This window comes from Oncorhynchus tshawytscha, linkage group LG12, assembly GCF_018296145.1.
Source record: "Oncorhynchus tshawytscha isolate Ot180627B linkage group LG12, Otsh_v2.0, whole genome shotgun sequence".
NCBI lineage: Eukaryota > Metazoa > Chordata > Actinopteri > Salmoniformes > Salmonidae > Oncorhynchus > Oncorhynchus tshawytscha.
In genome coordinates, this window is record NC_056440.1 from 1,273,118 (window position 1) to 1,299,354 (window position 26,237).

Genomic DNA, 26,237 nt, shown 5'->3' on the forward strand with positions numbered 1-26,237 from the left:
TAGATGACTAGATATATGATAGATGACTAGATAGATGACTAGATAGATGACTAGATAGATGACTAGATATATGATAGATGACTAGATAGAAGATAGATGACTAGATAGATGATAGATGACTAGATAGATGACTAGATATATGATAGATGACTAGATAGATGACTAGATAGATGATAGATGACTAGATAGATGACTAGATATATGATAGATGACTAGATAGATGACTAGATATATGATAGATGACTAGATAGATGACTAGATAGATGACTAGATAGATGACTAGATATATGATAGATGACTAGATAGATGACTAGATAGATGACTAGATAGATGACTAGATATATGATAGATGACTAGATAGATGACTAGATAGATGATTAGATAGATGATAGATGACTAGATAGATGACTAGATAGAAGATAGATGACTAGATAGATGATTAGATAGATGATTAGATAGAAGATAGATGATTAGATAGATGATAGATGACTAGATATATGATAGATGACTAGATATATGATAGATGACTAGATAGATGATAGATGACTAGATAGATGATAGATGATTAGATAGATGATAGATGACTAGATATATGATAGATGACTAGATATATGATAGATGACTAGATAGATGATTAGATATATGATAGATGACTAGATAGATGACTAGATAGATGACTAGATAGATGACTAGATAGATGACTAGATATATGATAGATGACTAGATAGATGACTAGATAGATGACTAGATAGATGACTAGATATATGATAGATGACTAGATAGATGACTAGATAGATGATTAGATAGATGATAGATGACTAGATAGATGACTAGATAGAAGATAGATGACTAGATAGATGATTAGATAGATGATTAGATAGAAGATAGATGATTAGATAGATGATAGATGACTAGATATATGATAGATGACTAGATATATGATAGATGACTAGATAGATGACTAGATAGATGACTAGATAGATGACTAGATAGATGACTAGATAGATGACTAGATATATGATAGATGACTAGATAGATGACTAGATAGATGACTAGATAGATGACTAGATAGATGACTAGATATATGATAGATGACTAGATAGATGACTAGATAGATGATTAGATAGATGATAGATGACTAGATAGATGACTAGATAGAAGATAGATGACTAGATAGATGATTAGATAGATGATTAGATAGAAGATAGATGATTAGATAGATGATAGATGACTAGATATATGATAGATGACTAGATATATGATAGATGACTAGATAGATGATAGATGACTAGATAGATGATAGATGATTAGATAGATGATAGATGACTAGATATATGATAGATGACTAGATATATGATAGATGACTAGATAGATGATTAGATAGATGATAGATGACTAGATAGATGACTAGATATATGATAGATGACTAGATAGATGACTAGATAGATGACTAGATAGATGACTAGATAGATGACTAGATAGATGATAGATGACTAGATATATGATAGATGACTAGATAGATGACTAGATAGATGATAGATGACTAGATAGATGATAGATGACTAGATAGATGATAGATGACTAGATAGATGACTAGATAGATGACTAGATAGATGACTAGATAGATGACTAGATAGATGACTAGATAGATGATAGATGACTAGATAGCTGACTAGATAGATGATAGATGATTAGATAGATGATAGATGACTAGATAGATGACTAGATAGATGATAGATGACTAGATAGATGATAGATGATAGATGATTAGATAGATGATTAGATAGATGACTAGATAGCTGACTAGATAGATGACTAGATAGATGATAGATGACTAGATAGATGATAGATGACTAGATAGATGATAGATGACTAGATAGATGATAGATGACTAGATAGATGATAGATGACTAGATAGATGATAGATGATTAGATAGATGATTAGATAGATGACTAGATAGCTGACTAGATAGATGATAGATGACTAGATAGATGATAGATGACTAGATAGATGATAGATGACTAGATAGATGATAGATGACTAGATAGATGATAGATGACTAGATAGCTGACTAGATAGATGATAGATGATTAGATAGATGACTAGATAGATGACTAGATAGATGATAGATGATTAGATAGATGATAGATGACTAGATAGATGACTAGATAGATGATAGATGACTAGATAGATGATAGATGACTAGATAGATGATAGATGATTAGATAGATGACTAGATAGATGATAGATGACTAGATAGATGATAGATGACTAGATAGATGATAGATGATTAGATAGATGATTAGATAGATGACTAGATAGATGATAGATGACTAGATAGATGATAGATGACTAGATAGATGATAGATGACTAGATAGATGATAGATGACTAGATAGATGATAGATGACTAGATAGATGATAGATGACTAGATAGATGACTAGATAGATGATAGATGACTAGATAGATGATAGATGACTAGATAGATGATAGATGACTAGATAGATGACTAGATAGATGACCAGATAGATGACTAGATAGATGACCAGATAGATGACTAGATAGATGATAGATGACTAGATAGATGATAGATGACTAGATAGATGACTAGATAGATGACTAGATAGATGACTAGATAGATGATAGATGACTAGATAGATGATAGATGACTAGATAGATGACTAGATAGATGATAGATGACTAGATAGATGATAGATGACTAGATAGATGACTAGATAGATGACTAGATAGAAGATAGATGACTAGATAGATGACTAGATAGATGACTAGATAGATGACTAGATATATGATAGATGACTAGATAGATGATAGATGACTAGATAGATGACTAGATAGATGACTAGATAGATGACTAGATAGATGATAGATGACTAGATAGATGACTAGATAGATGACTAGATAGATGATAGATGACTAGATAGATGACTAGATAGATGACTAGATAGATGACTAGATATATGATAGATGACTAGATAGATGATAGATGACTAGATAGATGACTAGATATATGATTAGATAGAAGATAGATGACTAGATAGATGATAGATGACTAGATAGATGACTAGATATATGATTAGATAGAAGATAGATGACTAGATAGATGATTAGATAGATGACTAGATAGAAGATAGATGACTAGATAGATGATAGATGACTAGATATATGATTAGATAGAAGATAGATGACTAGATAGATGATTAGATAGATGACTAGATAGAAGATAGATGACTAGATAGATGATAGATGACTAGATAGATGATAGATGACTAGATAGATGACTAGATATATGATAGATGACTAGATAGATGACTAGATAGATGATAGATGACTAGATAGATGACTAGATATATGATAGATGACTAGATAGATGACTAGATAGATGACTAGATAGATGACTAGATATATGATAGATGACTAGATAGAAGATAGATGACTAGATAGATGATAGATGACTAGATAGATGACTAGATATATGATAGATGACTAGATAGATGACTAGATAGATGATAGATGACTAGATAGATGACTAGATATATGATAGATGACTAGATAGATGACTAGATATATGATAGATGACTAGATAGATGACTAGATAGATGACTAGATAGATGACTAGATATATGATAGATGACTAGATAGATGACTAGATAGATGACTAGATAGATGACTAGATATATGATAGATGACTAGATAGATGACTAGATAGATGATTAGATAGATGATAGATGACTAGATAGATGACTAGATAGAAGATAGATGACTAGATAGATGATTAGATAGATGATTAGATAGAAGATAGATGATTAGATAGATGATAGATGACTAGATATATGATAGATGACTAGATATATGATAGATGACTAGATAGATGATAGATGACTAGATAGATGATAGATGATTAGATAGATGATAGATGACTAGATATATGATAGATGACTAGATATATGATAGATGACTAGATAGATGATTAGATATATGATAGATGACTAGATAGATGACTAGATAGATGACTAGATAGATGACTAGATAGATGACTAGATAGATGACTAGATATATGATAGATGACTAGATAGATGACTAGATAGATGACTAGATAGATGACTAGATATATGATAGATGACTAGATAGATGACTAGATAGATGATTAGATAGATGATAGATGACTAGATAGATGACTAGATAGAAGATAGATGACTAGATAGATGATTAGATAGATGATTAGATAGAAGATAGATGATTAGATAGATGATAGATGACTAGATATATGATAGATGACTAGATATATGATAGATGACTAGATAGATGATAGATGACTAGATAGATGATAGATGATTAGATAGATGATAGATGACTAGATATATGATAGATGACTAGATATATGATAGATGACTAGATAGATGATTAGATAGATGATAGATGACTAGATAGATGACTAGATATATGATAGATGACTAGATAGATGACTAGATAGATGACTAGATAGATGACTAGATAGATGACTAGATAGATGATAGATGACTAGATATATGATAGATGACTAGATAGATGACTAGATAGATGATAGATGACTAGATAGATGATAGATGACTAGATAGATGACTAGATAGATGATAGATGACTAGATAGATGACTAGATAGATGACTAGATAGATGACTAGATAGATGACTAGATAGATGACTAGATAGATGACTAGATAGATGATAGATGACTAGATAGATGACTAGATAGATGATAGATGACTAGATAGATGATAGATGACTAGATAGATGACTAGATAGATGATAGATGACTAGATAGATGACTAGATAGATGACTAGATAGATGACTAGATAGATGACTAGATAGATGACTAGATAGATGACTAGATAGATGATTAGATAGATGACTAGATAGATGATAGATGACTGGATAGATGATAGATGACTAGATAGATGATAGATGACTAGATAGATGATAGATGACTAGATAGATGATAGATGACTAGATAGATGATAGATGACTAGATAGGTGACTAGATAGATGATAGATGACTAGATAGATGATAGATGACTAGATAGCTGACTAGATAGATGATAGATGATTAGATAGATGATAGATGACTAGATAGCTGACTAGATAGATGATAGATGATTAGATAGATGACTAGATAGCTGACTAGATAGATGATAGATGATTAGATAGATGATAGATGACTAGATAGATGACTAGATAGATGATAGATGACTAGATAGATGATAGATGATAGATGATTAGATAGATGATTAGATAGATGACTAGATAGCTGACTAGATAGATGACTAGATAGATGATAGATGACTAGATAGATGATAGATGACTAGATAGATGATAGATGACTAGATAGATGATAGATGACTAGATAGATGATAGATGACTAGATAGATGATAGATGACTAGATAGATGATAGATGACTAGATAGATGATAGATGACTAGATAGATGATAGATGACTAGATAGATGACTAGATAGATGATAGATGACTAGATAGATGATAGATGACTAGATAGATGATAGATGACTAGATAGATGACTAGATAGATGACCAGATAGATGACTAGATAGATGACCAGATAGATGACTAGATAGATGATAGATGACTAGATAGATGATAGATGACTAGATAGATGACTAGATAGATGACTAGATAGATGACTAGATAGATGATAGATGACTAGATAGATGATAGATGACTAGATAGATGACTAGATAGATGATAGATGACTAGATAGATGATAGATGACTAGATAGATGACTAGATAGATGACTAGATAGAAGATAGATGACTAGATAGATGACTAGATAGATGACTAGATAGATGACTAGATATATGATAGATGACTAGATAGATGATAGATGACTAGATAGATGACTAGATAGATGACTAGATAGATGACTAGATAGATGATAGATGACTAGATAGATGACTAGATAGATGACTAGATAGATGACTAGATATATGATAGATGACTAGATAGATGACTAGATAGATGACTAGATAGATGACTAGATATATGATAGATGACTAGATAGATGACTAGATAGATGATTAGATAGATGATAGATGACTAGATAGATGACTAGATAGAAGATAGATGACTAGATAGATGATTAGATAGATGATTAGATAGAAGATAGATGATTAGATAGATGATAGATGACTAGATATATGATAGATGACTAGATATATGATAGATGACTAGATAGATGATAGATGACTAGATAGATGATAGATGATTAGATAGATGATAGATGACTAGATATATGATAGATGACTAGATATATGATAGATGACTAGATAGATGATTAGATAGATGATAGATGACTAGATAGATGACTAGATATATGATAGATGACTAGATAGATGACTAGATAGATGACTAGATAGATGACTAGATATATGATAGATGACTAGATAGATGATAGATGACTAGATAGATGACTAGATATATGATTAGATAGAAGATAGATGACTAGATAGATGATAGATGACTAGATAGATGACTAGATATATGATTAGATAGAAGATAGATGACTAGATAGATGATTAGATAGATGACTAGATAGAAGATAGATGACTAGATAGATGATAGATGACTAGATAGATGACTAGATATATGATTAGATAGAAGATAGATGACTAGATAGATGATTAGATAGATGACTAGATAGAAGATAGATGACTAGATAGATGATAGATGACTAGATAGATGATAGATGACTAGATAGATGACTAGATATATGATAGATGACTAGATAGATGACTAGATAGATGATAGATGACTAGATAGATGACTAGATATATGATAGATGACTAGATAGATGACTAGATAGATGACTAGATAGATGACTAGATATATGATAGATGACTAGATAGAAGATAGATGACTAGATAGATGATAGATGACTAGATAGATGACTAGATATATGATAGATGACTAGATAGATGACTAGATAGATGATAGATGACTAGATAGATGACTAGATATATGATAGATGACTAGATAGATGACTAGATATATGATAGATGACTAGATAGATGACTAGATAGATGACTAGATAGATGACTAGATAGATAGATATGATAGATGACTAGATAGATGACTAGATAGATGACTAGATATATGATAGATGACTAGATAGATGACTAGATAGATGATTAGATAGATGATAGATGACTAGATAGATGACTAGATAGAAGATAGATGACTAGATAGATGATTAGATAGATGATTAGATAGAAGATAGATGATTAGATAGATGATAGATGACTAGATATATGATAGATGACTAGATATATGATAGATGACTAGATAGATGATAGATGACTAGATAGATGATAGATGATTAGATAGATGATAGATGACTAGATATATGATAGATGACTAGATATATGATAGATGACTAGATAGATGATTAGATATATGATAGATGACTAGATAGATGACTAGATAGATGACTAGATAGATGACTAGATAGATGACTAGATAGATGACTAGATATATGATAGATGACTAGATAGATGACTAGATAGATGACTAGATAGATGACTAGATATATGATAGATGACTAGATAGATGACTAGATAGATGATTAGATAGATGATAGATGACTAGATAGATGACTAGATAGAAGATAGATGACTAGATAGATGATTAGATAGATGATTAGATAGAAGATAGATGATTAGATAGATGATAGATGACTAGATATATGATAGATGACTAGATATATGATAGATGACTAGATAGATGATAGATGACTAGATAGATGATAGATGATTAGATAGATGATAGATGACTAGATATATGATAGATGACTAGATATATGATAGATGACTAGATAGATGATTAGATAGATGATAGATGACTAGATAGATGACTAGATATATGATAGATGACTAGATAGATGACTAGATAGATGACTAGATAGATGACTAGATAGATGACTAGATAGATGATAGATGACTAGATATATGATAGATGACTAGATAGATGACTAGATAGATGATAGATGACTAGATAGATGATAGATGACTAGATAGATGACTAGATAGATGACTAGATAGATGACTAGATAGATGATTAGATAGATGACTAGATAGATGACTAGATAGATGACTAGATAGATGACTAGATAGATGACTAGATAGATGATAGATGACTAGATAGATGACTAGATAGATGATAGATGACTAGATAGATGATAGATGACTAGATAGATGACTAGATAGATGACTAGATAGATGACTAGATAGATGACTAGATAGATGACTAGATAGATGACTAGATAGATGACTAGATAGATGACTAGATAGATGACTAGATAGATGATTAGATAGATGACTAGATAGATGATAGATGACTAGATAGATGATAGATGACTAGATAGATGATAGATGACTAGATAGATGATAGATGACTAGATAGATGATAGATGACTAGATAGATGATAGATGACTAGATAGATGATAGATGACTAGATAGGTGACTAGATAGATGATAGATGACTAGATAGATGATAGATGACTAGATAGATGATAGATGACTAGATAGATGATAGATGACTAGATAGATGATAGATGACTAGATAGATGACTAGATAGATGACTAGATAGATGACTAGATAGATGATTAGATAGATGACTAGATAGATGATTAGATAGATGATAGATGACTAGATAGATGACTAGATAGATGACTAGATAGATGATAGATGACTAGATAGATGATAGATGACTAGATAGATGATAGATGACTAGATAGATGATAGATGACTAGATAGATGATAGATGATTAGATAGATGATTAGATAGATGACTAGATAGCTGACTAGATAGATGATAGATGACTAGATAGATGATAGATGACTAGATAGATGATAGATGACTAGATAGATGACTAGATAGATGACCAGATAGATGACTAGATAGATGACCAGATAGATGACTAGATAGATGATAGATGACTAGATAGATGATAGATGACTAGATAGATGACTAGATAGATGACTAGATAGATGACTAGATAGATGATAGATGACTAGATAGATGATAGATGACTAGATAGATGACTAGATAGATGATAGATGACTAGATAGATGATAGATGACTAGATAGATGACTAGATAGATGACTAGATAGAAGATAGATGACTAGATAGATGACTAGATAGATGACTAGATAGATGACTAGATATATGATAGATGACTAGATAGATGATAGATGACTAGATAGATGACTAGATAGATGACTAGATAGATGACTAGATAGATGAGATGACTAGATAGATGACTAGATAGATGACTAGATAGATGATAGATGACTAGATAGATGACTAGATAGATGACTAGATAGATGACTAGATATATGATAGATGACTAGATAGATGATAGATGACTAGATATATGATTAGATAGAAGATAGATGACTAGATAGATGATAGATGACTAGATAGATGACTAGATATATGATTAGATAGAAGATAGATGACTAGATAGATGATTAGATAGATGACTAGATAGAAGATAGATGACTAGATAGATGATAGATGACTAGATAGATGACTAGATATATGATTAGATAGAAGATAGATGACTAGATAGATGATTAGATAGATGACTAGATAGAAGATAGATGACTAGATAGATGATAGATGACTAGATAGATGATAGATGACTAGATAGATGACTAGATATATGATAGATGACTAGATAGATGACTAGATAGATGATAGATGACTAGATAGATGACTAGATATATGATAGATGACTAGATAGATGACTAGATAGATGACTAGATAGATGACTAGATATATGATAGATGACTAGATAGAAGATAGATGACTAGATAGATGATAGATGACTAGATAGATGACTAGATATATGATAGATGACTAGATAGATGACTAGATAGATGATAGATGACTAGATAGATGACTAGATATATGATAGATGACTAGATAGATGACTAGATATATGATAGATGACTAGATAGATGACTAGATAGATGACTAGATAGATGACTAGATAGATGACTAGATAGATGACTAGATATATGATAGATGACTAGATAGATGACTAGATAGATGACTAGATAGATGACTAGATAGATGATAGATGACTAGATAGATGATAGATGACTAGATAGATGACTAGATAGATGATAGATGATTAGATAGATGACTAGATAGATGACTAGATAGATGATAGATAGATGACTAGATAGATGACTAGATAGATGATAGATGACTAGATAGATGATAGATGACTAGATAGATGACTAGATAGATGACTAGATAGATGATTAGATAGATGACTAGATAGATGATAGATGACTAGATAGATGATAGATGACTAGATAGATGATAGATGACTAGATAGATGATAGATGACTAGATAGATGATAGATGACTAGATAGATGATAGATGACTAGATAGATGACTAGATAGATGATTAGATAGATGACTAGATAGATGATAGATGACTAGATAGATGATAGATGACTAGATAGATGACTAGATAGATGACCAGATAGATGACTAGATAGATGACCAGATAGATGACTAGATAGATGATAGATGACTAGATAGATGACTAGATAGATGACTAGATAGATGACTAGATAGATGATAGATGACTAGATAGATGATGATGACTAGATAGATGACTAGATAGATGACTAGATAGAAGATAGATGACTAGATAGATGACTAGATAGATGACTAGATAGATGACTAGATATATGATAGATGACTAGATAGATGATAGATGACTAGATAGATGACTAGATAGATGACTAGATAGATGACTAGATAGATGATAGATGACTAGATAGATGACTAGATAGATGACTAGATAGATGATAGATGACTAGATAGATGACTAGATAGATGACTAGATAGATGACTAGATATATGATAGATGACTAGATAGATGATAGATGACTAGATAGATGACTAGATATATGATTAGATAGAAGATAGATGACTAGATAGATGATAGATGACTAGATAGATGACTAGATATATGATTAGATAGAAGATAGATGACTAGATAGATGATTAGATAGATGACTAGATAGAAGATAGATGACTAGATAGATGATAGATGACTAGATAGATGACTAGATATATGATTAGATAGAAGATAGATGACTAGATAGATGATTAGATAGATGACTAGATAGAAGATAGATGACTAGATAGATGATTAGATAGATGATTAGATAGAAGATAGATGATTAGATAGATGATAGATGACTAGATATATGATAGATGACTAGATATATGATAGATGACTAGATAGATGATAGATGACTAGATAGATGATAGATGACTAGATAGATGATAGATGACTAGATAGATGACTAGATAGATGATAGATGACTAGATAGATGATAGATGACTAGATAGATGATAGATGACTAGATAGATGACTAGATAGATGACCAGATAGATGACTAGATAGATGACCAGATAGATGACTAGATAGATGATAGATGACTAGATAGATGATAGATGACTAGATAGATGACTAGATAGATGACTAGATAGATGACTAGATAGATGATAGATGACTAGATAGATGATAGATGACTAGATAGATGACTAGATAGATGACTAGATAGAAGATAGATGACTAGATAGATGATGACTAGATAGATAGACTAGATAGATGACTAGATATATGATAGATGACTAGATAGATGATAGATGACTAGATAGATGACTAGATAGATGACTAGATAGATGACTAGATAGATGATAGATGACTAGATAGATGACTAGATAGATGACTAGATAGATGATAGATGACTAGATAGATGACTAGATAGATGACTAGATAGATGACTAGATATATGATAGATGACTAGATAGATGATAGATGACTAGATAGATGACTAGATATATGATTAGATAGAAGAGAGATGACTAGATAGATGATAGATGACTAGATAGATGACTAGATATATGATTAGATAGAAGATAGATGACTAGATAGATGATTAGATAGATGACTAGATAGAAGATAGATGACTAGATAGATGATAGATGACTAGATAGATGACTAGATATATGATTAGATAGAAGATAGATGACTAGATAGATGATTAGATAGATGACTAGATAGAAGATAGATGACTAGATAGATGATTAGATAGATGATTAGATAGAAGATAGATGATTAGATAGATGATAGATGACTAGATATATGATAGATGACTAGATATATGATAGATGACTAGATAGATGATAGATGACTAGATAGATGATAGATGATTAGATAGATGATAGATGACTAGATATATGATAGATGACTAGATATATGATAGATGACTAGATAGATGATTAGATAGATGATAGATGACTAGATAGATGACTAGATATATGATAGATGACTAGATAGATGACTAGATAGATGACTAGATAGATGACTAGATAGATGACTAGATAGATGATAGATGACTAGATATATGATAGATGACTAGATAGATGATAGATGACTAGATAGATGACTAGATAGATGATAGATAGATGATTAGATAGATGATTAGATAGAAGATAGATGATTAGATAGATGATAGATGACTAGATATATGATAGATGACTAGATATATGATAGATGACTAGATATATGATAGATGATTAGATAGATGATTAGATAGATGATAGATGACTAGATAGATGACTAGATAGAAGATAGATGACTAGATAGATGATTAGATAGATGACTAGATAGATGACTAGATATATGATAGATGACTAGATAGATGACTAGATAGATGATTAGATAGATGACTAGATAGATGACTAGATAGAAGATAGATGACTAGATAGATGATTAGATAGATGACTAGATAGATGACTAGATATATGATAGATGACTAGATAGATGACTAGATAGATGATTAGATAGATGATAGATGACTAGATAGATGACTAGATAGAAGATAGATGACTAGATAGATGATTAGATAGATGACTAGATATATGATAGATGACTAGATATATGATAGATGACTAGATAGATGATAGATGACTAGATAGATGATAGATGATTAGATAGATGATAGATGACTAGATATATGATAGATGACTAGATAGATGATTAGATAGATGATTAGATAGAAGATAGATGATTAGATAGATGACTAGATAGATGATAGATGACTAGATATATGATAGATAGATGACTAGATAGATGACTAAATAGATGACTAGATAGATGATAGATGATTAGATAGATGATAGATGACTAGATAGATGATTAGATAGATGATTAGATAGAAGATAGATGATTAGATAGATGATAGATGACTAGATAGATGATAGATGACTAGATAGATGATTAGATAGATGATTAGATAGATGATAGATGACTAGATAGATGATAGATGACTAGATATATGATAGATGACTAGATATATGATAGATGATTAGATAGATGATAGATGACTAGATATATGATAGATGACTAGATATATGATAGATGATTAGATAGATGATAGATGACTAGATATATGATAGATGACTAGATATATGATAGATGATTAGATAGATGATAGATGACTAGATATATGATAGATGACTAGATATATGATAGATGATTAGATAGATGATAGATGACTAGATATATGATAGATGACTAGATATATGATAGATGATTAGATAGATGATAGATGACTAGATATATGATAGATGACTAGATATATGATAGATGATTAGATAGATGATAGATGACTAGATATATGATAGATGACTAGATAGATGATAGATGACTAGATATATGATAGATGACTAGATATATGATAGATGACTAGATATATGATAGATGACTAGATATATGATAGATGACTAGATATATGATAGATGACTAGATATATGATAGATGACTAGATATATGATAGATGACTAGATATATGATAGATGACTAGATATATGATAGATGACTAGATATATGATAGATGACTAGATATATGATAGATGACTAGATAGATGATAGATGACTAGATAGATGATAGATGACTAGATATATGATAGATGACTAGATAGATGACTAGATAGATGACTAGATAGATGATAGATGATAGATGACTAGATAGATGATAGATGACTAGATAGATGATAGATGACTAGATAGATGACTAGATAGATGATAGATGACTAGATAGATGACTAGATAGATGACTAGATAGATGATAGATGACTAGATAGATGATAGATGACTAGATAGATGATAGATGACTAGATAGATGATAGATGACTAGATAGATGATAGATGATAGATGATTAGATAGATGATTAGATAGATGACTAGATAGCTGACTAGATAGATGATAGATGATTAGATAGATGATAGATGACTAGATAGCTGACTAGATAGATGATAGATGATTAGATAGATGACTAGATAGCTGACTAGATAGATGATAGATGATTAGATAGATGATAGATGACTAGATAGATGACTAGATAGATGATAGATGACTAGATAGATGATAGATGATAGATGACTAGATAGATGACTAGATAGATGACTAGATAGATGATAGATGACTAGATAGATGATTAGATAGATGACTAGATAGATGACTAGATAGATGACTAGATATATGATAGATGACTAGATAGATGACTAGATAGATGACTAGATAGATGATAGATGACTAGATAGATGATTAGATAGATGACTAGATAGATGATAGATGATTAGATAGATGATAGATGACTAGATAGATGACTAGATATATGATAGATGACTAGATAGATGATTAGATAGATGACTAGATAGATGATAGATGACTAGATAGATGATAGATGACTAGATAGATGATTAGATAGATGACTAGATAGATGATAGATGACTAGATAGATGACTAGATAGATGATAGATGACTAGATAGATGATAGATGACTAGATAGATGATAGATGACTAGATATATGATAGATGACTAGATAGATGATAGATGACTAGATAGATGATAGATGACTAGATAGATGATAGATGACTAGATAGATGATAGATGACTAGATAGATGATAGATGACTAGATAGATGATAGATGACTAGATAGATGATAGATGACTAGATAGATGATTAGATAGATGACTAGATAGATGACTAGATAGATGATAGATGATTAGATAGATGATAGATGACTAGATAGCTGACTAGATAGATGATAGATGATTAGATAGATGACTAGATAGATGACTAGATAGATGAATAGATGATTAGATAGATGATAGATGACTAGATAGATGACTAGATAGATGATAGATGACTAGATAGATGACTAGATAGATGACTAGATAGATGACTAGATAGATGATAGATGACTAGATAGATGACTAGATAGATGACTAGATAGATGACTAGATAGATGACTAGATAGATGACTAGATAGATGATAGATGACTAGATAAATGATTCGATAGATGACTAGATAGATGACTAGATAGATGACTAGATATATGATAGATGACTAGATAGATGACTAGATAGATGACTAGATAGATGATAGATGACTAGATAGATGATTAGATAGATGACTAGATAGATGATAGATGATTAGATAGATGATAGATGACTAGATAGATGATAGATGACTAGATAGATGATTAGATAGATGACTAGATAGATGATAGATGACTAGATAGATGATAGATGACTAGATATATGATAGATGACTAGATAGATGATAGATGACTAGATAGATGATAGATGACTAGATAGATGATAGATGACTAGATAGATGATAGATGACTAGATAGAAGATAGATGATTAGATAGATGATAGATGACTAGATAGATGATAGATGACTAGATAGAAGATAGATGACTAGATAGATGATAGATGATTAGATAGATGATTAGATAGATGACTAGATAGATGACTAGATAGATGATTAGATAGATGACTAGATAGATGATTAGATAGATGAGAGGGTTAATAGGAGAATAAATGTAACAATTAAAAACATTATTACATTGGTTAACAAACACACACCCCCAGAGAGAGACAGAGCTGTGTTCTCACCTTGTTGGGCTGGTTAAGGTCATAGCTGGTCAGTGAGGTCAGAAGGTGCTGCAGGCCAGGTACGTTGTTGTCGTTTATTGCATGGATTATAGCCTTCATCACAAAGGAGTCTTCCTCATCCTATTGACACACCACAGGGGGTTATTATGTTTCCATCAGGTGTATGGTATCATGTCACAGGCTCAGGTAACAGGGATAACATGCTCTAGTGTTATAGTAACAGCTGGATGTGACCCTGAATTAAGTCCCTCAGAAAAACATGTTCTGTACTGGGGAGGGACAGACGGAGAGGGGGGTGGGGAGGGACAGGCAGACAGAGAGGAGGATGGGGAGGGACAGGCAGACAGAGAGGAGGATGGGGAGGGACAGGCAGACAGAGAGGAGGATGGGGAGGGACAGGCAGACAGACAGAGAGGAGGATGGGGAGGGACAGGCAGACAGACAGAGAGGGGGTGGGGAGGGACAGGCAGACAGACAGAGAGGAGGATGGGGAGGGACAGGCAGACAGAGAGGAGGATGGGGAGGGACAGGCAGACAGAGAGGAGGATGGGGAGGGACAGGCAGACAGAGAGGAGGATGGGGAGGGACAGGCAGACAGAGAGGAGGATGGGGAGGGACAGAGACAGACAGACAGACAGACAGACAGACAGACAGACAGACAGACAGACAGACAGACAGACAGAGAGGAGGATGGGGAGGGACAGACAGACAGACAGACAGAGAGGGGGTAGGGAGGGACAGACAGACAGAGAGGGGGTGGGAAGGGACAGACAGACAGACAGAGAGGAGGATGGGGAGGGACAGACAGACAGACAGAGAGGGGGTGGGGAGGGACAGACCGAGAGGGGGTGGGGAGGGACAGACCGAGAGGGGGTGGGGAGGGACGGACAGACAGACAGAGAGTAGGATGGGGAGGGACAGACAGACAGACAGAGAGTAGGATGGGGAGGGACAGACCGAGAGGGGGTGGGGAGAGACAGACAGAGAGGGGGTGGGGAGGGACAGACAGACATACAGACAGAGAAGAGGATGGGGAGGGACAGACAGACAGACAGAGAGAGGGGGTAGGGAGGGACAGAGAGGGGGTGGGGAGAGACAGACAGAGAGGGGGTGGGGAGGGACAGACAGACAGACAGACAGACGGACAGACAGACAGACAGAGAGGAGGATGGGGGGACAGACCGAGAGGGGGGTGGGGACGGACAGACAGACAGACAGACAGACAGACAGAGGGGTGTGGGGAGGGACAGACAGACAGACATACAGAGAGGAGGATTGGGAGGGACAGACAGACAGACAGACAGACAGACAGACAGACAGACAGACAGACAGACAGACAGACAGACAGACAGACAGACAGACAGACAGAGAGAGAGGGGGTGGGGAGGGACAGACAGACAGAGAGGGGGTGGGGAGGGACAGACAGACAGACAGACAGACAGACAGACAGACAGAGAGGAGGATGGGGAGGGACAGACAGACAGACAGAGAGGGGGGGGGGAGGGGCAGACAGACAGAGAGGGGGTGGGGAGGGACAGACAGAGAGGGGGTGGGGAGGGACAGAAAGAGAGGGGTGGGGAGGGACAGACAGAGAGGGGGTGGGGAGGGACAGACAGAGACAGACAGACAGACAGACAGACAGACAGACAGACAGACAGAGAGGGAGGTGGGGAGGGACAGACAGACAGGTATGTGGGTGGGGAGGGACAGACAGACAGAGAGGGAGGTGGGGAGGGACAGACAGACAGAGAGGGAGGTGGGGAGGGACAGACAGACAGGTATGTGGGTGGGGAGGGACAGACAGACAGACAGGTATGTCGGTGGGGAGGGACAGACAGAGAGGGGGTGGGGAGGGACAGACAGACAGACAGGTATGTGGGTGGGGAGGGACAGACAGAGAGGGGTGTGGGGAGGGACAGACAGACAGACATACAGAGAGGAGGATTGGGAGGGACAGACAGACAGACAGACAGACAGACAGACAGACAGACAGACAGAGAGGGGGTGGGGAGGGACAGACAGACAGAGAGGGGGTGGGGAGGGACAGACAGACAGACAGACAGACAGAGAGGAGGATGGGGAGGGACAGACAGACAGACAGAGAGGGGGTGGGGAGGGGCAGACAGACAGAGAGGGGGTGGGGAGGGACAGACAGAGAGGGGGTGGGGAGGGACAGAAAGAGAGGGGGTGGGGAGGGACAGACAGAGAGGGGGTGGGGAGGGACAGACAGAGACAGACAGACAGACAGACAGACAGACAGAGAGGGAGGTGGGGAGGGACAGACAGACAGACAGGTATGTGGGTGGGGAGGGACAGACAGACAGAGAGGGAGGTGGGGAGGGACAGACAGACAGGTATGTGGGTGGGGAGGGACAGACAGACAGACAGGTATGTCGGTGGGGAGGGACAGACAGAGAGGGGGGTGGGGAGGGACAGACAGACAGACAGGTATGTGGGTGGGGAGGGACAGACAGAGAGGGGGTGGGGAGGGACAGACAGACAGACAGGTATGTGGGTGGGGAGGGACAGACAGACAGGTATGTGGGTGGGGAGGGACAGACAGACAGGTATGTGGGTGGGGAGGGACAGACAGACAGGTATGTGGGTGGGGAGGGGGGGTTCTCTATACTTTTACATGGTACTTCATAAGGATCTGACTAAACGTAGGGCACCACCACATAGGGAACAGGGTGGAATAGAGTTGTCTTAGATCTTACCAGTGGGTGTGATTTTGTGTATGTTTATGAATGTGTGTGTGTGTGTGTGTGTGTGTGTCTAAGACAGAGGTTGTTCTAACCAGCGTGTCATCACTGCGAGCCACACTGATGTTGCTTCTAGACAGGAAGGAGCGAGAGAGACGGTTACACAACGAGATGAGGCGCACCGATTGCTGGAAGACAGGAGAGAAGAAACAGAATATTAATGAATATTAGAATACCCCCAGACATCACTACACCACACCCCCAGAGCTCACTACACCACACCCCCAGAGCTCACTACGCCACACCCCCAGAGCTCACTACGCCACACCCCAGAGCTCACTACGCCACACCCCCAGAGCTCACTACGCCCCAGAGCTCACTACGCCACACCCCCAGAGCTCACTACGCCACACCCCCAGAGCTCACTACGCCACACCCCCAGAGCTCAATACGCCACACCCCCAGAGCTCACTACGCCACACCCCCAGAGCTCACTACGCCACACCCCCAGAGCTCACTACGCCACACCCCCAGAGCTCACTACGCCACACCCCCAGAGCTCAATACGCCCCAGAGCTCACTACGCCACACCCCCAGAGCTCACTACGCCACACCCCCAGAGCTCACTACGCCACACCCCCAGAGCTCACTACGCCACACCCCCAGAGCTCACTACGCCACACCCCCAGAGCTCACTACGCCCCAGAGCTCACTACGCCACACCCCCAGAGCTCACTACGCCACACCCCCAGAGCTCACTACGCCACACCCCCAGAGCTCAATACGCCACACCCCCAGAGCTCACTACGCCACACCCCCCAGAGCTCACTACGCCACACCCCCAGAGCTCACTACGCCACACCCCCAGAGCTCACTACGCCACACCCCCAGAGCTCAATACGCCCCAGAGCTCACTACGCCACACCCCCAGAGCTCACTACGCCACACCCCCAGAGCTCACTACGCCCCAGAGCTCACTACGCCACACCCCCAGAGCTCACTACGCCACACCCCCAGAGCTCACTACGCCACACCCCCAGAGCTCACTACGCCACACCCCCAGAGCTCACTACGCCACACCCCCAGAGCTCACTACGCCACACCCCCAGAGCTCACTACGCCACACCCCCAGAGCTCACTACGCCACACCCCCAGAGCTCACTACGCCACACCCCAGAGCTCAATACGCCCCAGAGCTCACTACACCACACCCCCAGAGCTCACTACGCCACACCCCCAGAGCTCACTACGCCACACCCCCAGAGCTCACTACGCCCCAGAGCTCACTACGCCACACCCCCAGAGCTCACTACGCCACACCCCCAGAGCTCACTACGCCCCAGAGCTCACTACGCCACACCCCCAGAGCTCACTACGCCACACCCCCAGAGCTCACTACGCCCCAGAGCTCACTACTCCACACCCCCAGAGCTCACTACTCCACACCCCCAGAGCTCACTACTCCACACCCCCAGAGCTCACTACTCCACACCCCCAGAGCTCACTACTCCACACCCACAGAGCTCACTACTCCACACCCCCAGAGCTCACTAAACAACACTAGAGTGACTAAACTAAACAGACAAGCTTTGTTTGACGGTTTTCAGGCTCTTAGGGCCATTTCTGTCATTTCTGTCTGAATTATGTTGAATCATAACCAGACTCATCTCAATACGATGGACAATGTCATTGTATAGAGAGAAGGAGAGAGAGAGATAAAGAAAAACAGGGAGAGAGAGATAGAAGAGCGAGAGAGAAAAGAAAAACAGGGAGAGAGAGATGAGAGAGAGAGAAAAAAAAGAAAAACAGGGAGAGAGAGATAGAAAAGAAAAACAGAGAGAGAGAGAGAGAGAGAAAAAAAAGAAAAACAGGGAGAGAGATAGAAAAGAAAAACAGAGAGAGAGAGAGAGAGAGAGAGAGAGAGAGAGAGAGAGAGCGAGAGATAGAAAAGAGAGTGATACAAAGACAGAGATAGATAGATATATAGGGACGGCAGGGTAGCCTAGTGGTTAGTGTTGGACTAGTAACCGGAAGGTTGCAAGTTCAAACCCTGAGCTGACAAGGTAAATCAAATCAAATTTTATTTGTCACATACACATGGTTAGCAGATGTTAATGCGAGTGTAGCGAAATGTTTGTGCTTCTAGTTCCGACAATGCAGTAATAACCAACAAGTAATCTAACTAACAATTCCAAAACTACTACCTTATAGACACAAGTGTAAGGGGATAAAGAATATGTACATAAAGATATGAATGAGTGATGGTACAGAGCGGCATAGGCAAGATACAGTAGATGATATCGAGTACAGTATATACATATGAGATGAGTATGTAAACAAAGTGGCATAGTTAAAGTGGCTAGTGATACATGTATTACATAAAGATGCAGTAGATGACAGAGTACAGTATACACGTATACATATGAGATGAATAATGTAGGGTATGTAAACATTATATTAGGTAGCATTGTTTAAAGTGGCTAGTGATATATTTTACATCATTTCCCATCAATTCCCATTATTAAAGTGGCTGGAGTTGAGTCAGTGTCAGTGTCAGTGTGTTGGCAGCAGTTGGCAGCAATGTTAGTGGTGGCTGTTTAACAGTCTGATGGCCTTGAGATAGAAGCTGTTTTTCAGTCTCTCGGTCCCAGCTTTGATGCACCTGTACTGACCTCGCCATCTGGATGATAGCGGGGTGAACAGGCAGTGGCTCGGGTGGTTGTTGTTGCACAGCCAGAAGAGGACTGGCCACCCCACATAGCCGGGTTCCTCTCTAGGTTTCTTCCTAGGTTTTGGCCTTTCTAGGGAGTTTTTCCTAGCCACTGTGCTTCTACACCTGCATTGCTTGCTGTTTGGGGTTTTAGGCTGGGTTTCTGTACAGCACTTTGAGATATCAGCTGATGTACAAAGGGCTGTATAAATACATTTGATTTGATTTGATACAGCCCGCCAGGATGCTCTCGATTGTGCATCTGTAGAAGTTTGTGAGTGCTTTTGGTGACAAGCCGAATTTCTTCAGCCTCCTGAGGTTGAAGAGGCGCTGCTGCGCCTTCTTCACGATGCTGTCTGTGTGGGTGGACCAATTCAGTTTGTCTATGATGTGTACGCAGAGGAACTTAAAACTTGCTACCCTCTCCACTACTGTTCCATCGATGTGGATAGGGGGGTGTTCCCTCTGCTGTTTCCTGAAGTCCACAATCACCTCCTTAGTTTTGTTGACGTTGAGTGTGAGGTTATTTTCCTGACACCACACTCCGAGGGCCCTCACCTCCTCCCTGTAGGCTGTCTCGTCGTTGTTGGTAATCAAGCCTACCACTGTTGTGTCGTCCGCAAACTTGATGATTGAGTTGGAGGCGTGCGTGGCCACGCAGTCGTGGGTGAACAGGGAGTACAGGAGAGGGCTCAGAACGCACCCTTGTGGGGCCCCAGTGTTGAGGATCAGCGGGGTGGAGATGTTGTTGCCTATCCTCACCACCTGGGGGCGCGTCAGGAAGTCCAGTACCCAGTTGCACAGGGCGGGGTCGAGACCCAGGGTCTCGAGCTTGTTGACGAGCTTGGAGGGCACTATGGTGTTAAATGCCGAGATGTAGTCGATGAACAGCATTCTCACATAGGTATTCCTCTTGTCCAGATGGGTTAGGGCAGTGTGCAGTGTGGTTGAGATTGCATCGTCTGTGGACCTATTTGGGCGGTAAGCAAATTGGAGTGGGTCTAGGGTGTCAGGTAGGGTGGAGGTGATATGGTCCTTGACTAGTCTCTCAAAGCACTTCATGATGACGGAAATGAGTGCTACGGGCGGTAGTCGTTTAGCTCAGTTACCTTAGCTTTCTTGGGAACAGGAACAATGGTGGCCCTCTTGAAGCATGTGGGAACAGCAGACTGGGATAGGGATTGATTGAATATGTCCGTAAACACACCAGCCAGCTGGTCTGCGCATGCTCTGAGGGCGCGGCTGGGGATGCCGTCTGGGCCTGCAGCCTTGCGAGGGTTAACACGTTTAAATGTCTTACTCACCTCGGCTGCAGTGAAGGAGAGGCCGCATGTTTTGGTTGCGGGCGTGTCAGTGGCACTGTATTGTCCTCAAAGCAGGCAAAAAAGTTATTTAGTCTGCCTGGGAGCAAGACATCCTGGTCCGTGACGGGGCTGGTTTTCTTTTTGTAATCCGTGATTGACTGTAGACCCTGCCACATACCTCTTGTGTCTGAGCCGTTGAATTGAGATTCTACTTTGTCTCTATACTGACGCTTAGCTTGTTTGATAGCCTTGCGGAGGGAATAGCTGCACTGTTTGTATTCGGTCATGTTACCAGTCACCTTGCCCTGATTAAAAGCAGTGGTTCGCGCTTTCAGTTTCACGCGAATGCTGCCATCAATCCACGGTTTCTGGTTAGGGAATGTTTTAATCGTTGCTATGGGAATGACATCTTCAACGTACGTTCTAATGAACTTCCACACCGAATCAGCGTATTCGTCAATGTTGTTGTCTGACGCAATACGAAACATATCCCAGTCCACGTGATGGAAGCAGTCTTGGAGTGTGGAATCAGCTTGGTCGGACCAGCGTTGGACAGACCTCAGCGTGGGAGCTTCTTGTTTTAGTTTCTGTCTGTAGGCAGGGATCAACAAAATGGAGTCGTGGTCAGCTTTTCTGAAAGGAGGGCGGGGCAGGGCCTTATATGCGTCGCGGAAGTTAGAATAGCAGTGATCCAAGGTTTTGCCAGCCCTGGTTGCGCAATCGATATGCTGATACAATTTAGGGAGTCTTGTTTTCAGATTAGCCTTGTTAAAATCCCCAGCTACAATGAATGCAGCCTCAGGATGTATGGATTCCAGTTTGCAAAGAGTCAAATAAAGTTCGTTCAGAGCCATCGATGTGTCTGCTTGGGGGGAAATATATACGGCTGTGATTATAATCGAAGAGAATTCCCTTGGTAGATAATGCGGTCAACATTTGATTGTGAGGAATTCTAAATCAGGTGAACAGAAGGACTTGAGTTCCTGTATGCTTTTGTGACCACACCACGTCTCGTTAGCCATAAGGCATACGCCCCCGCCCCTCTTCTTACCAGAAAGATGTTTGTTTCTGTCGGCGCGATGCGTGGAGAAACCAGCTGGCTGCACCGACTCCGATAGCATCTCTCCAGTGAGCCATGTTTCCGTGAAGCAAATAACGTTACAGTCTCTGATGTCCCTCTGGAATGCTACCCTTGCTCGGATTTCATCAACCTTGTTGTCAAGAGACTGGACATTGGCAAGAAGTATACTGGGGAGTGGTGCACGACGTGCCCGTCTCCGGAGTCTGACCAGAAGACCGCTACGTTTCCCTCTTTTACGAAGTCGTTTTTTTGGGTCGCCGGCTGGGGTCCATTCCGTTGTCCTGGGTGAAAGGCAGAACACAGGATCCGCTTCGCGAAAGTCATATTCTTGGTCGTACTGATGGTGAGTTGACGCTGATCTTATATTCAGTAGTTCTTCTCGACTGTATGTAATGAAACCTAAGATGACCTGGGGTACCAATGTAAGAAATAACACGTAAAAAAAACCAAAACTGCATAGTTTCCTAGGAACGCGAAGCGAGGCGGCCATATCTGTCGGGCCGGAAGTAATCTGTACAAATCTGTCGTTCTGCCGGCAGTTAACCCACTGTTCCTCGGCCGTCATTGAAAATAAGAATTTGTTCTTAACTGACTTGCCTAGTTAAATAAAGGTAAAATAAATATTTATAAATATATATAGAGAGATAGAAGAGGGAGAGAGATAGAAGTGATAGAGAGATAGAAGAGAGAGAAGAGAGAGTGAAAAAGAGACAGAGGGAGAGAGATAAATGTACCTTCCATTTCCTCCGAGCAGCAAACTTCTTAAACTTCTCCATGTTGACTGCAGACTCCTTCCTGCTGAGAGCCTGCTGGGAGTCCTTTGGCTGATTGGACAAACAGGAACATATACAACTAATCAGATCAATAGATTACATCCACTTATCAATACTGTTTATATTGATCATATTGTGTATCATTCTGCTACCCTTCGTTTTCAAGTAGGATTTTAGGAAGTGAATGAACACTCATTCCCTGTACGAAGTGAATAAAGAAATAACTTAACCTGTGTGTGTTTGTGTGTGTTAGACAGACCTTGATCCAGGGATGGAGCAGACTGTCCTGGATGGTCATTCTCTTTCTGAAAAAGACAGGACAGTCAGGGTTAGGAAAGGAAACAGGGGTTAGGAAAGGAACAGGGGTTAGGAAAGGTACAGGGGTTAGGAAGGAAACAGGGGTTAGGAAGGAAACAGGGGTTAGGAAAGGAACAGGGGTTAGGAAAGGAACAGGGGTTAGGAAGGGAACAGGGGTTAGGAAGGGAACAGGGGTTAGGAAGGGAACAGGGGTTAGGAAGGGAACAGGGGTTAGGAAAGGAACAGGGGTTAGGAAGGGAACAGGGGTTAGGAAGGGAACAGGGGTTAGGAAGGGAACAGGGGTTAGGAAGGGAACAGGGGTTAGGAAGGGAACAGGGGTTAGGAAGGAAACAGGGGTTAGGAAGGAAACAGGGGTTAGGAAGGGAATTAGGAAAGGAACAGGGGTTAGGAAAGGAACAGGGGTTAGGAAGGAAACAGGGGTTAGGAAGGGAACAGGGGTTAGGAAATGAACAGGGGTTAGGAAAGGTACAGGGGTTAGGAAAGGTACAGGGGTTAGGAAGGGAACAGGGGTTAGGAAGGGAACAGGGGTTAGGAAAGGTACAGGGGTTAGGAAGGGAACAGGGGTTAGGAAGGGAACAAACAATTTATTCCCAACACCGTTGGACAAATGATTAACTTAAAACACTCCTGGACAACTCATGGTGCACACACTATACTTATGTCACACACATCTTACTCTCGTTCACACACACACACACACACACACACACACACACACACACACACACACACACACACACACACACACACACACACACACACACACACACACACACACACACACACACACACACACACACACAGGTTCCTCTTTCCCTACTCCTCTTAACAGACCATGACTGTTTAATAATAGACCAAGAGCAGCATCACCACAGCAACCCAATCTTCAGTCGGCTGTTGCCTAGGCAACCTCCATTAGGGCTGCTGGGGTGATGATAACACCGTCCGTACGACAGTCACGGAGCTCTGACAGTAGCCTACATCAGGTATAAATGTTTATTAATGCAGGGGTTTTCAACTTTCCTTGTCCAGGGACCCCCGGCCAGGCAAACCGGCGACACAGGGGCCCTGAACATGTTAGCAAAACATGTTTTTCCACCCAAATGTCGTGCCTTATCGTCAGGTGAATGATAATGGCAAGGAGAAGTAATTAACATTTTAAAATGAATAGATTTGCTAGATATTTTTTCATTATGTTGACCTCCCCATAGGTCATTGGAAGTGTAAACTATCCAGTCTACTAGCTAGAAAGGTCTGGTAAACTATCCAG

General features: G+C 38.8%; 1 protein-coding gene across 7 annotated transcripts in view; it reads right to left on the minus strand.

Moving 5' to 3' along the window:
* dapk1 (death-associated protein kinase 1) overlaps positions 1–26,237 on the minus strand; it is a 194,842-nt gene that overhangs the window by 69,543 nt on the left and 99,062 nt on the right. For all 7 annotated transcript variants that reach the window (XR_006084758.1, XM_042331170.1, XM_042331169.1 and 4 more), the window contains 4 exons: positions 24,909–24,954; positions 24,611–24,700; positions 18,877–18,969; positions 16,080–16,199 (listed from right to left, as the gene is read on the minus strand). Coding sequence is in view for 6 of the 7 variants with exons in the window: in XM_042331170.1 (XP_042187104.1) it covers positions 16,080–16,199; positions 18,877–18,969; positions 24,611–24,700; positions 24,909–24,954 (349 nt within the window). In the remaining variant the exon portion in view is untranslated. The remainder of the gene's footprint in view (positions 1–16,079; positions 16,200–18,876; positions 18,970–24,610; positions 24,701–24,908; positions 24,955–26,237) is intronic.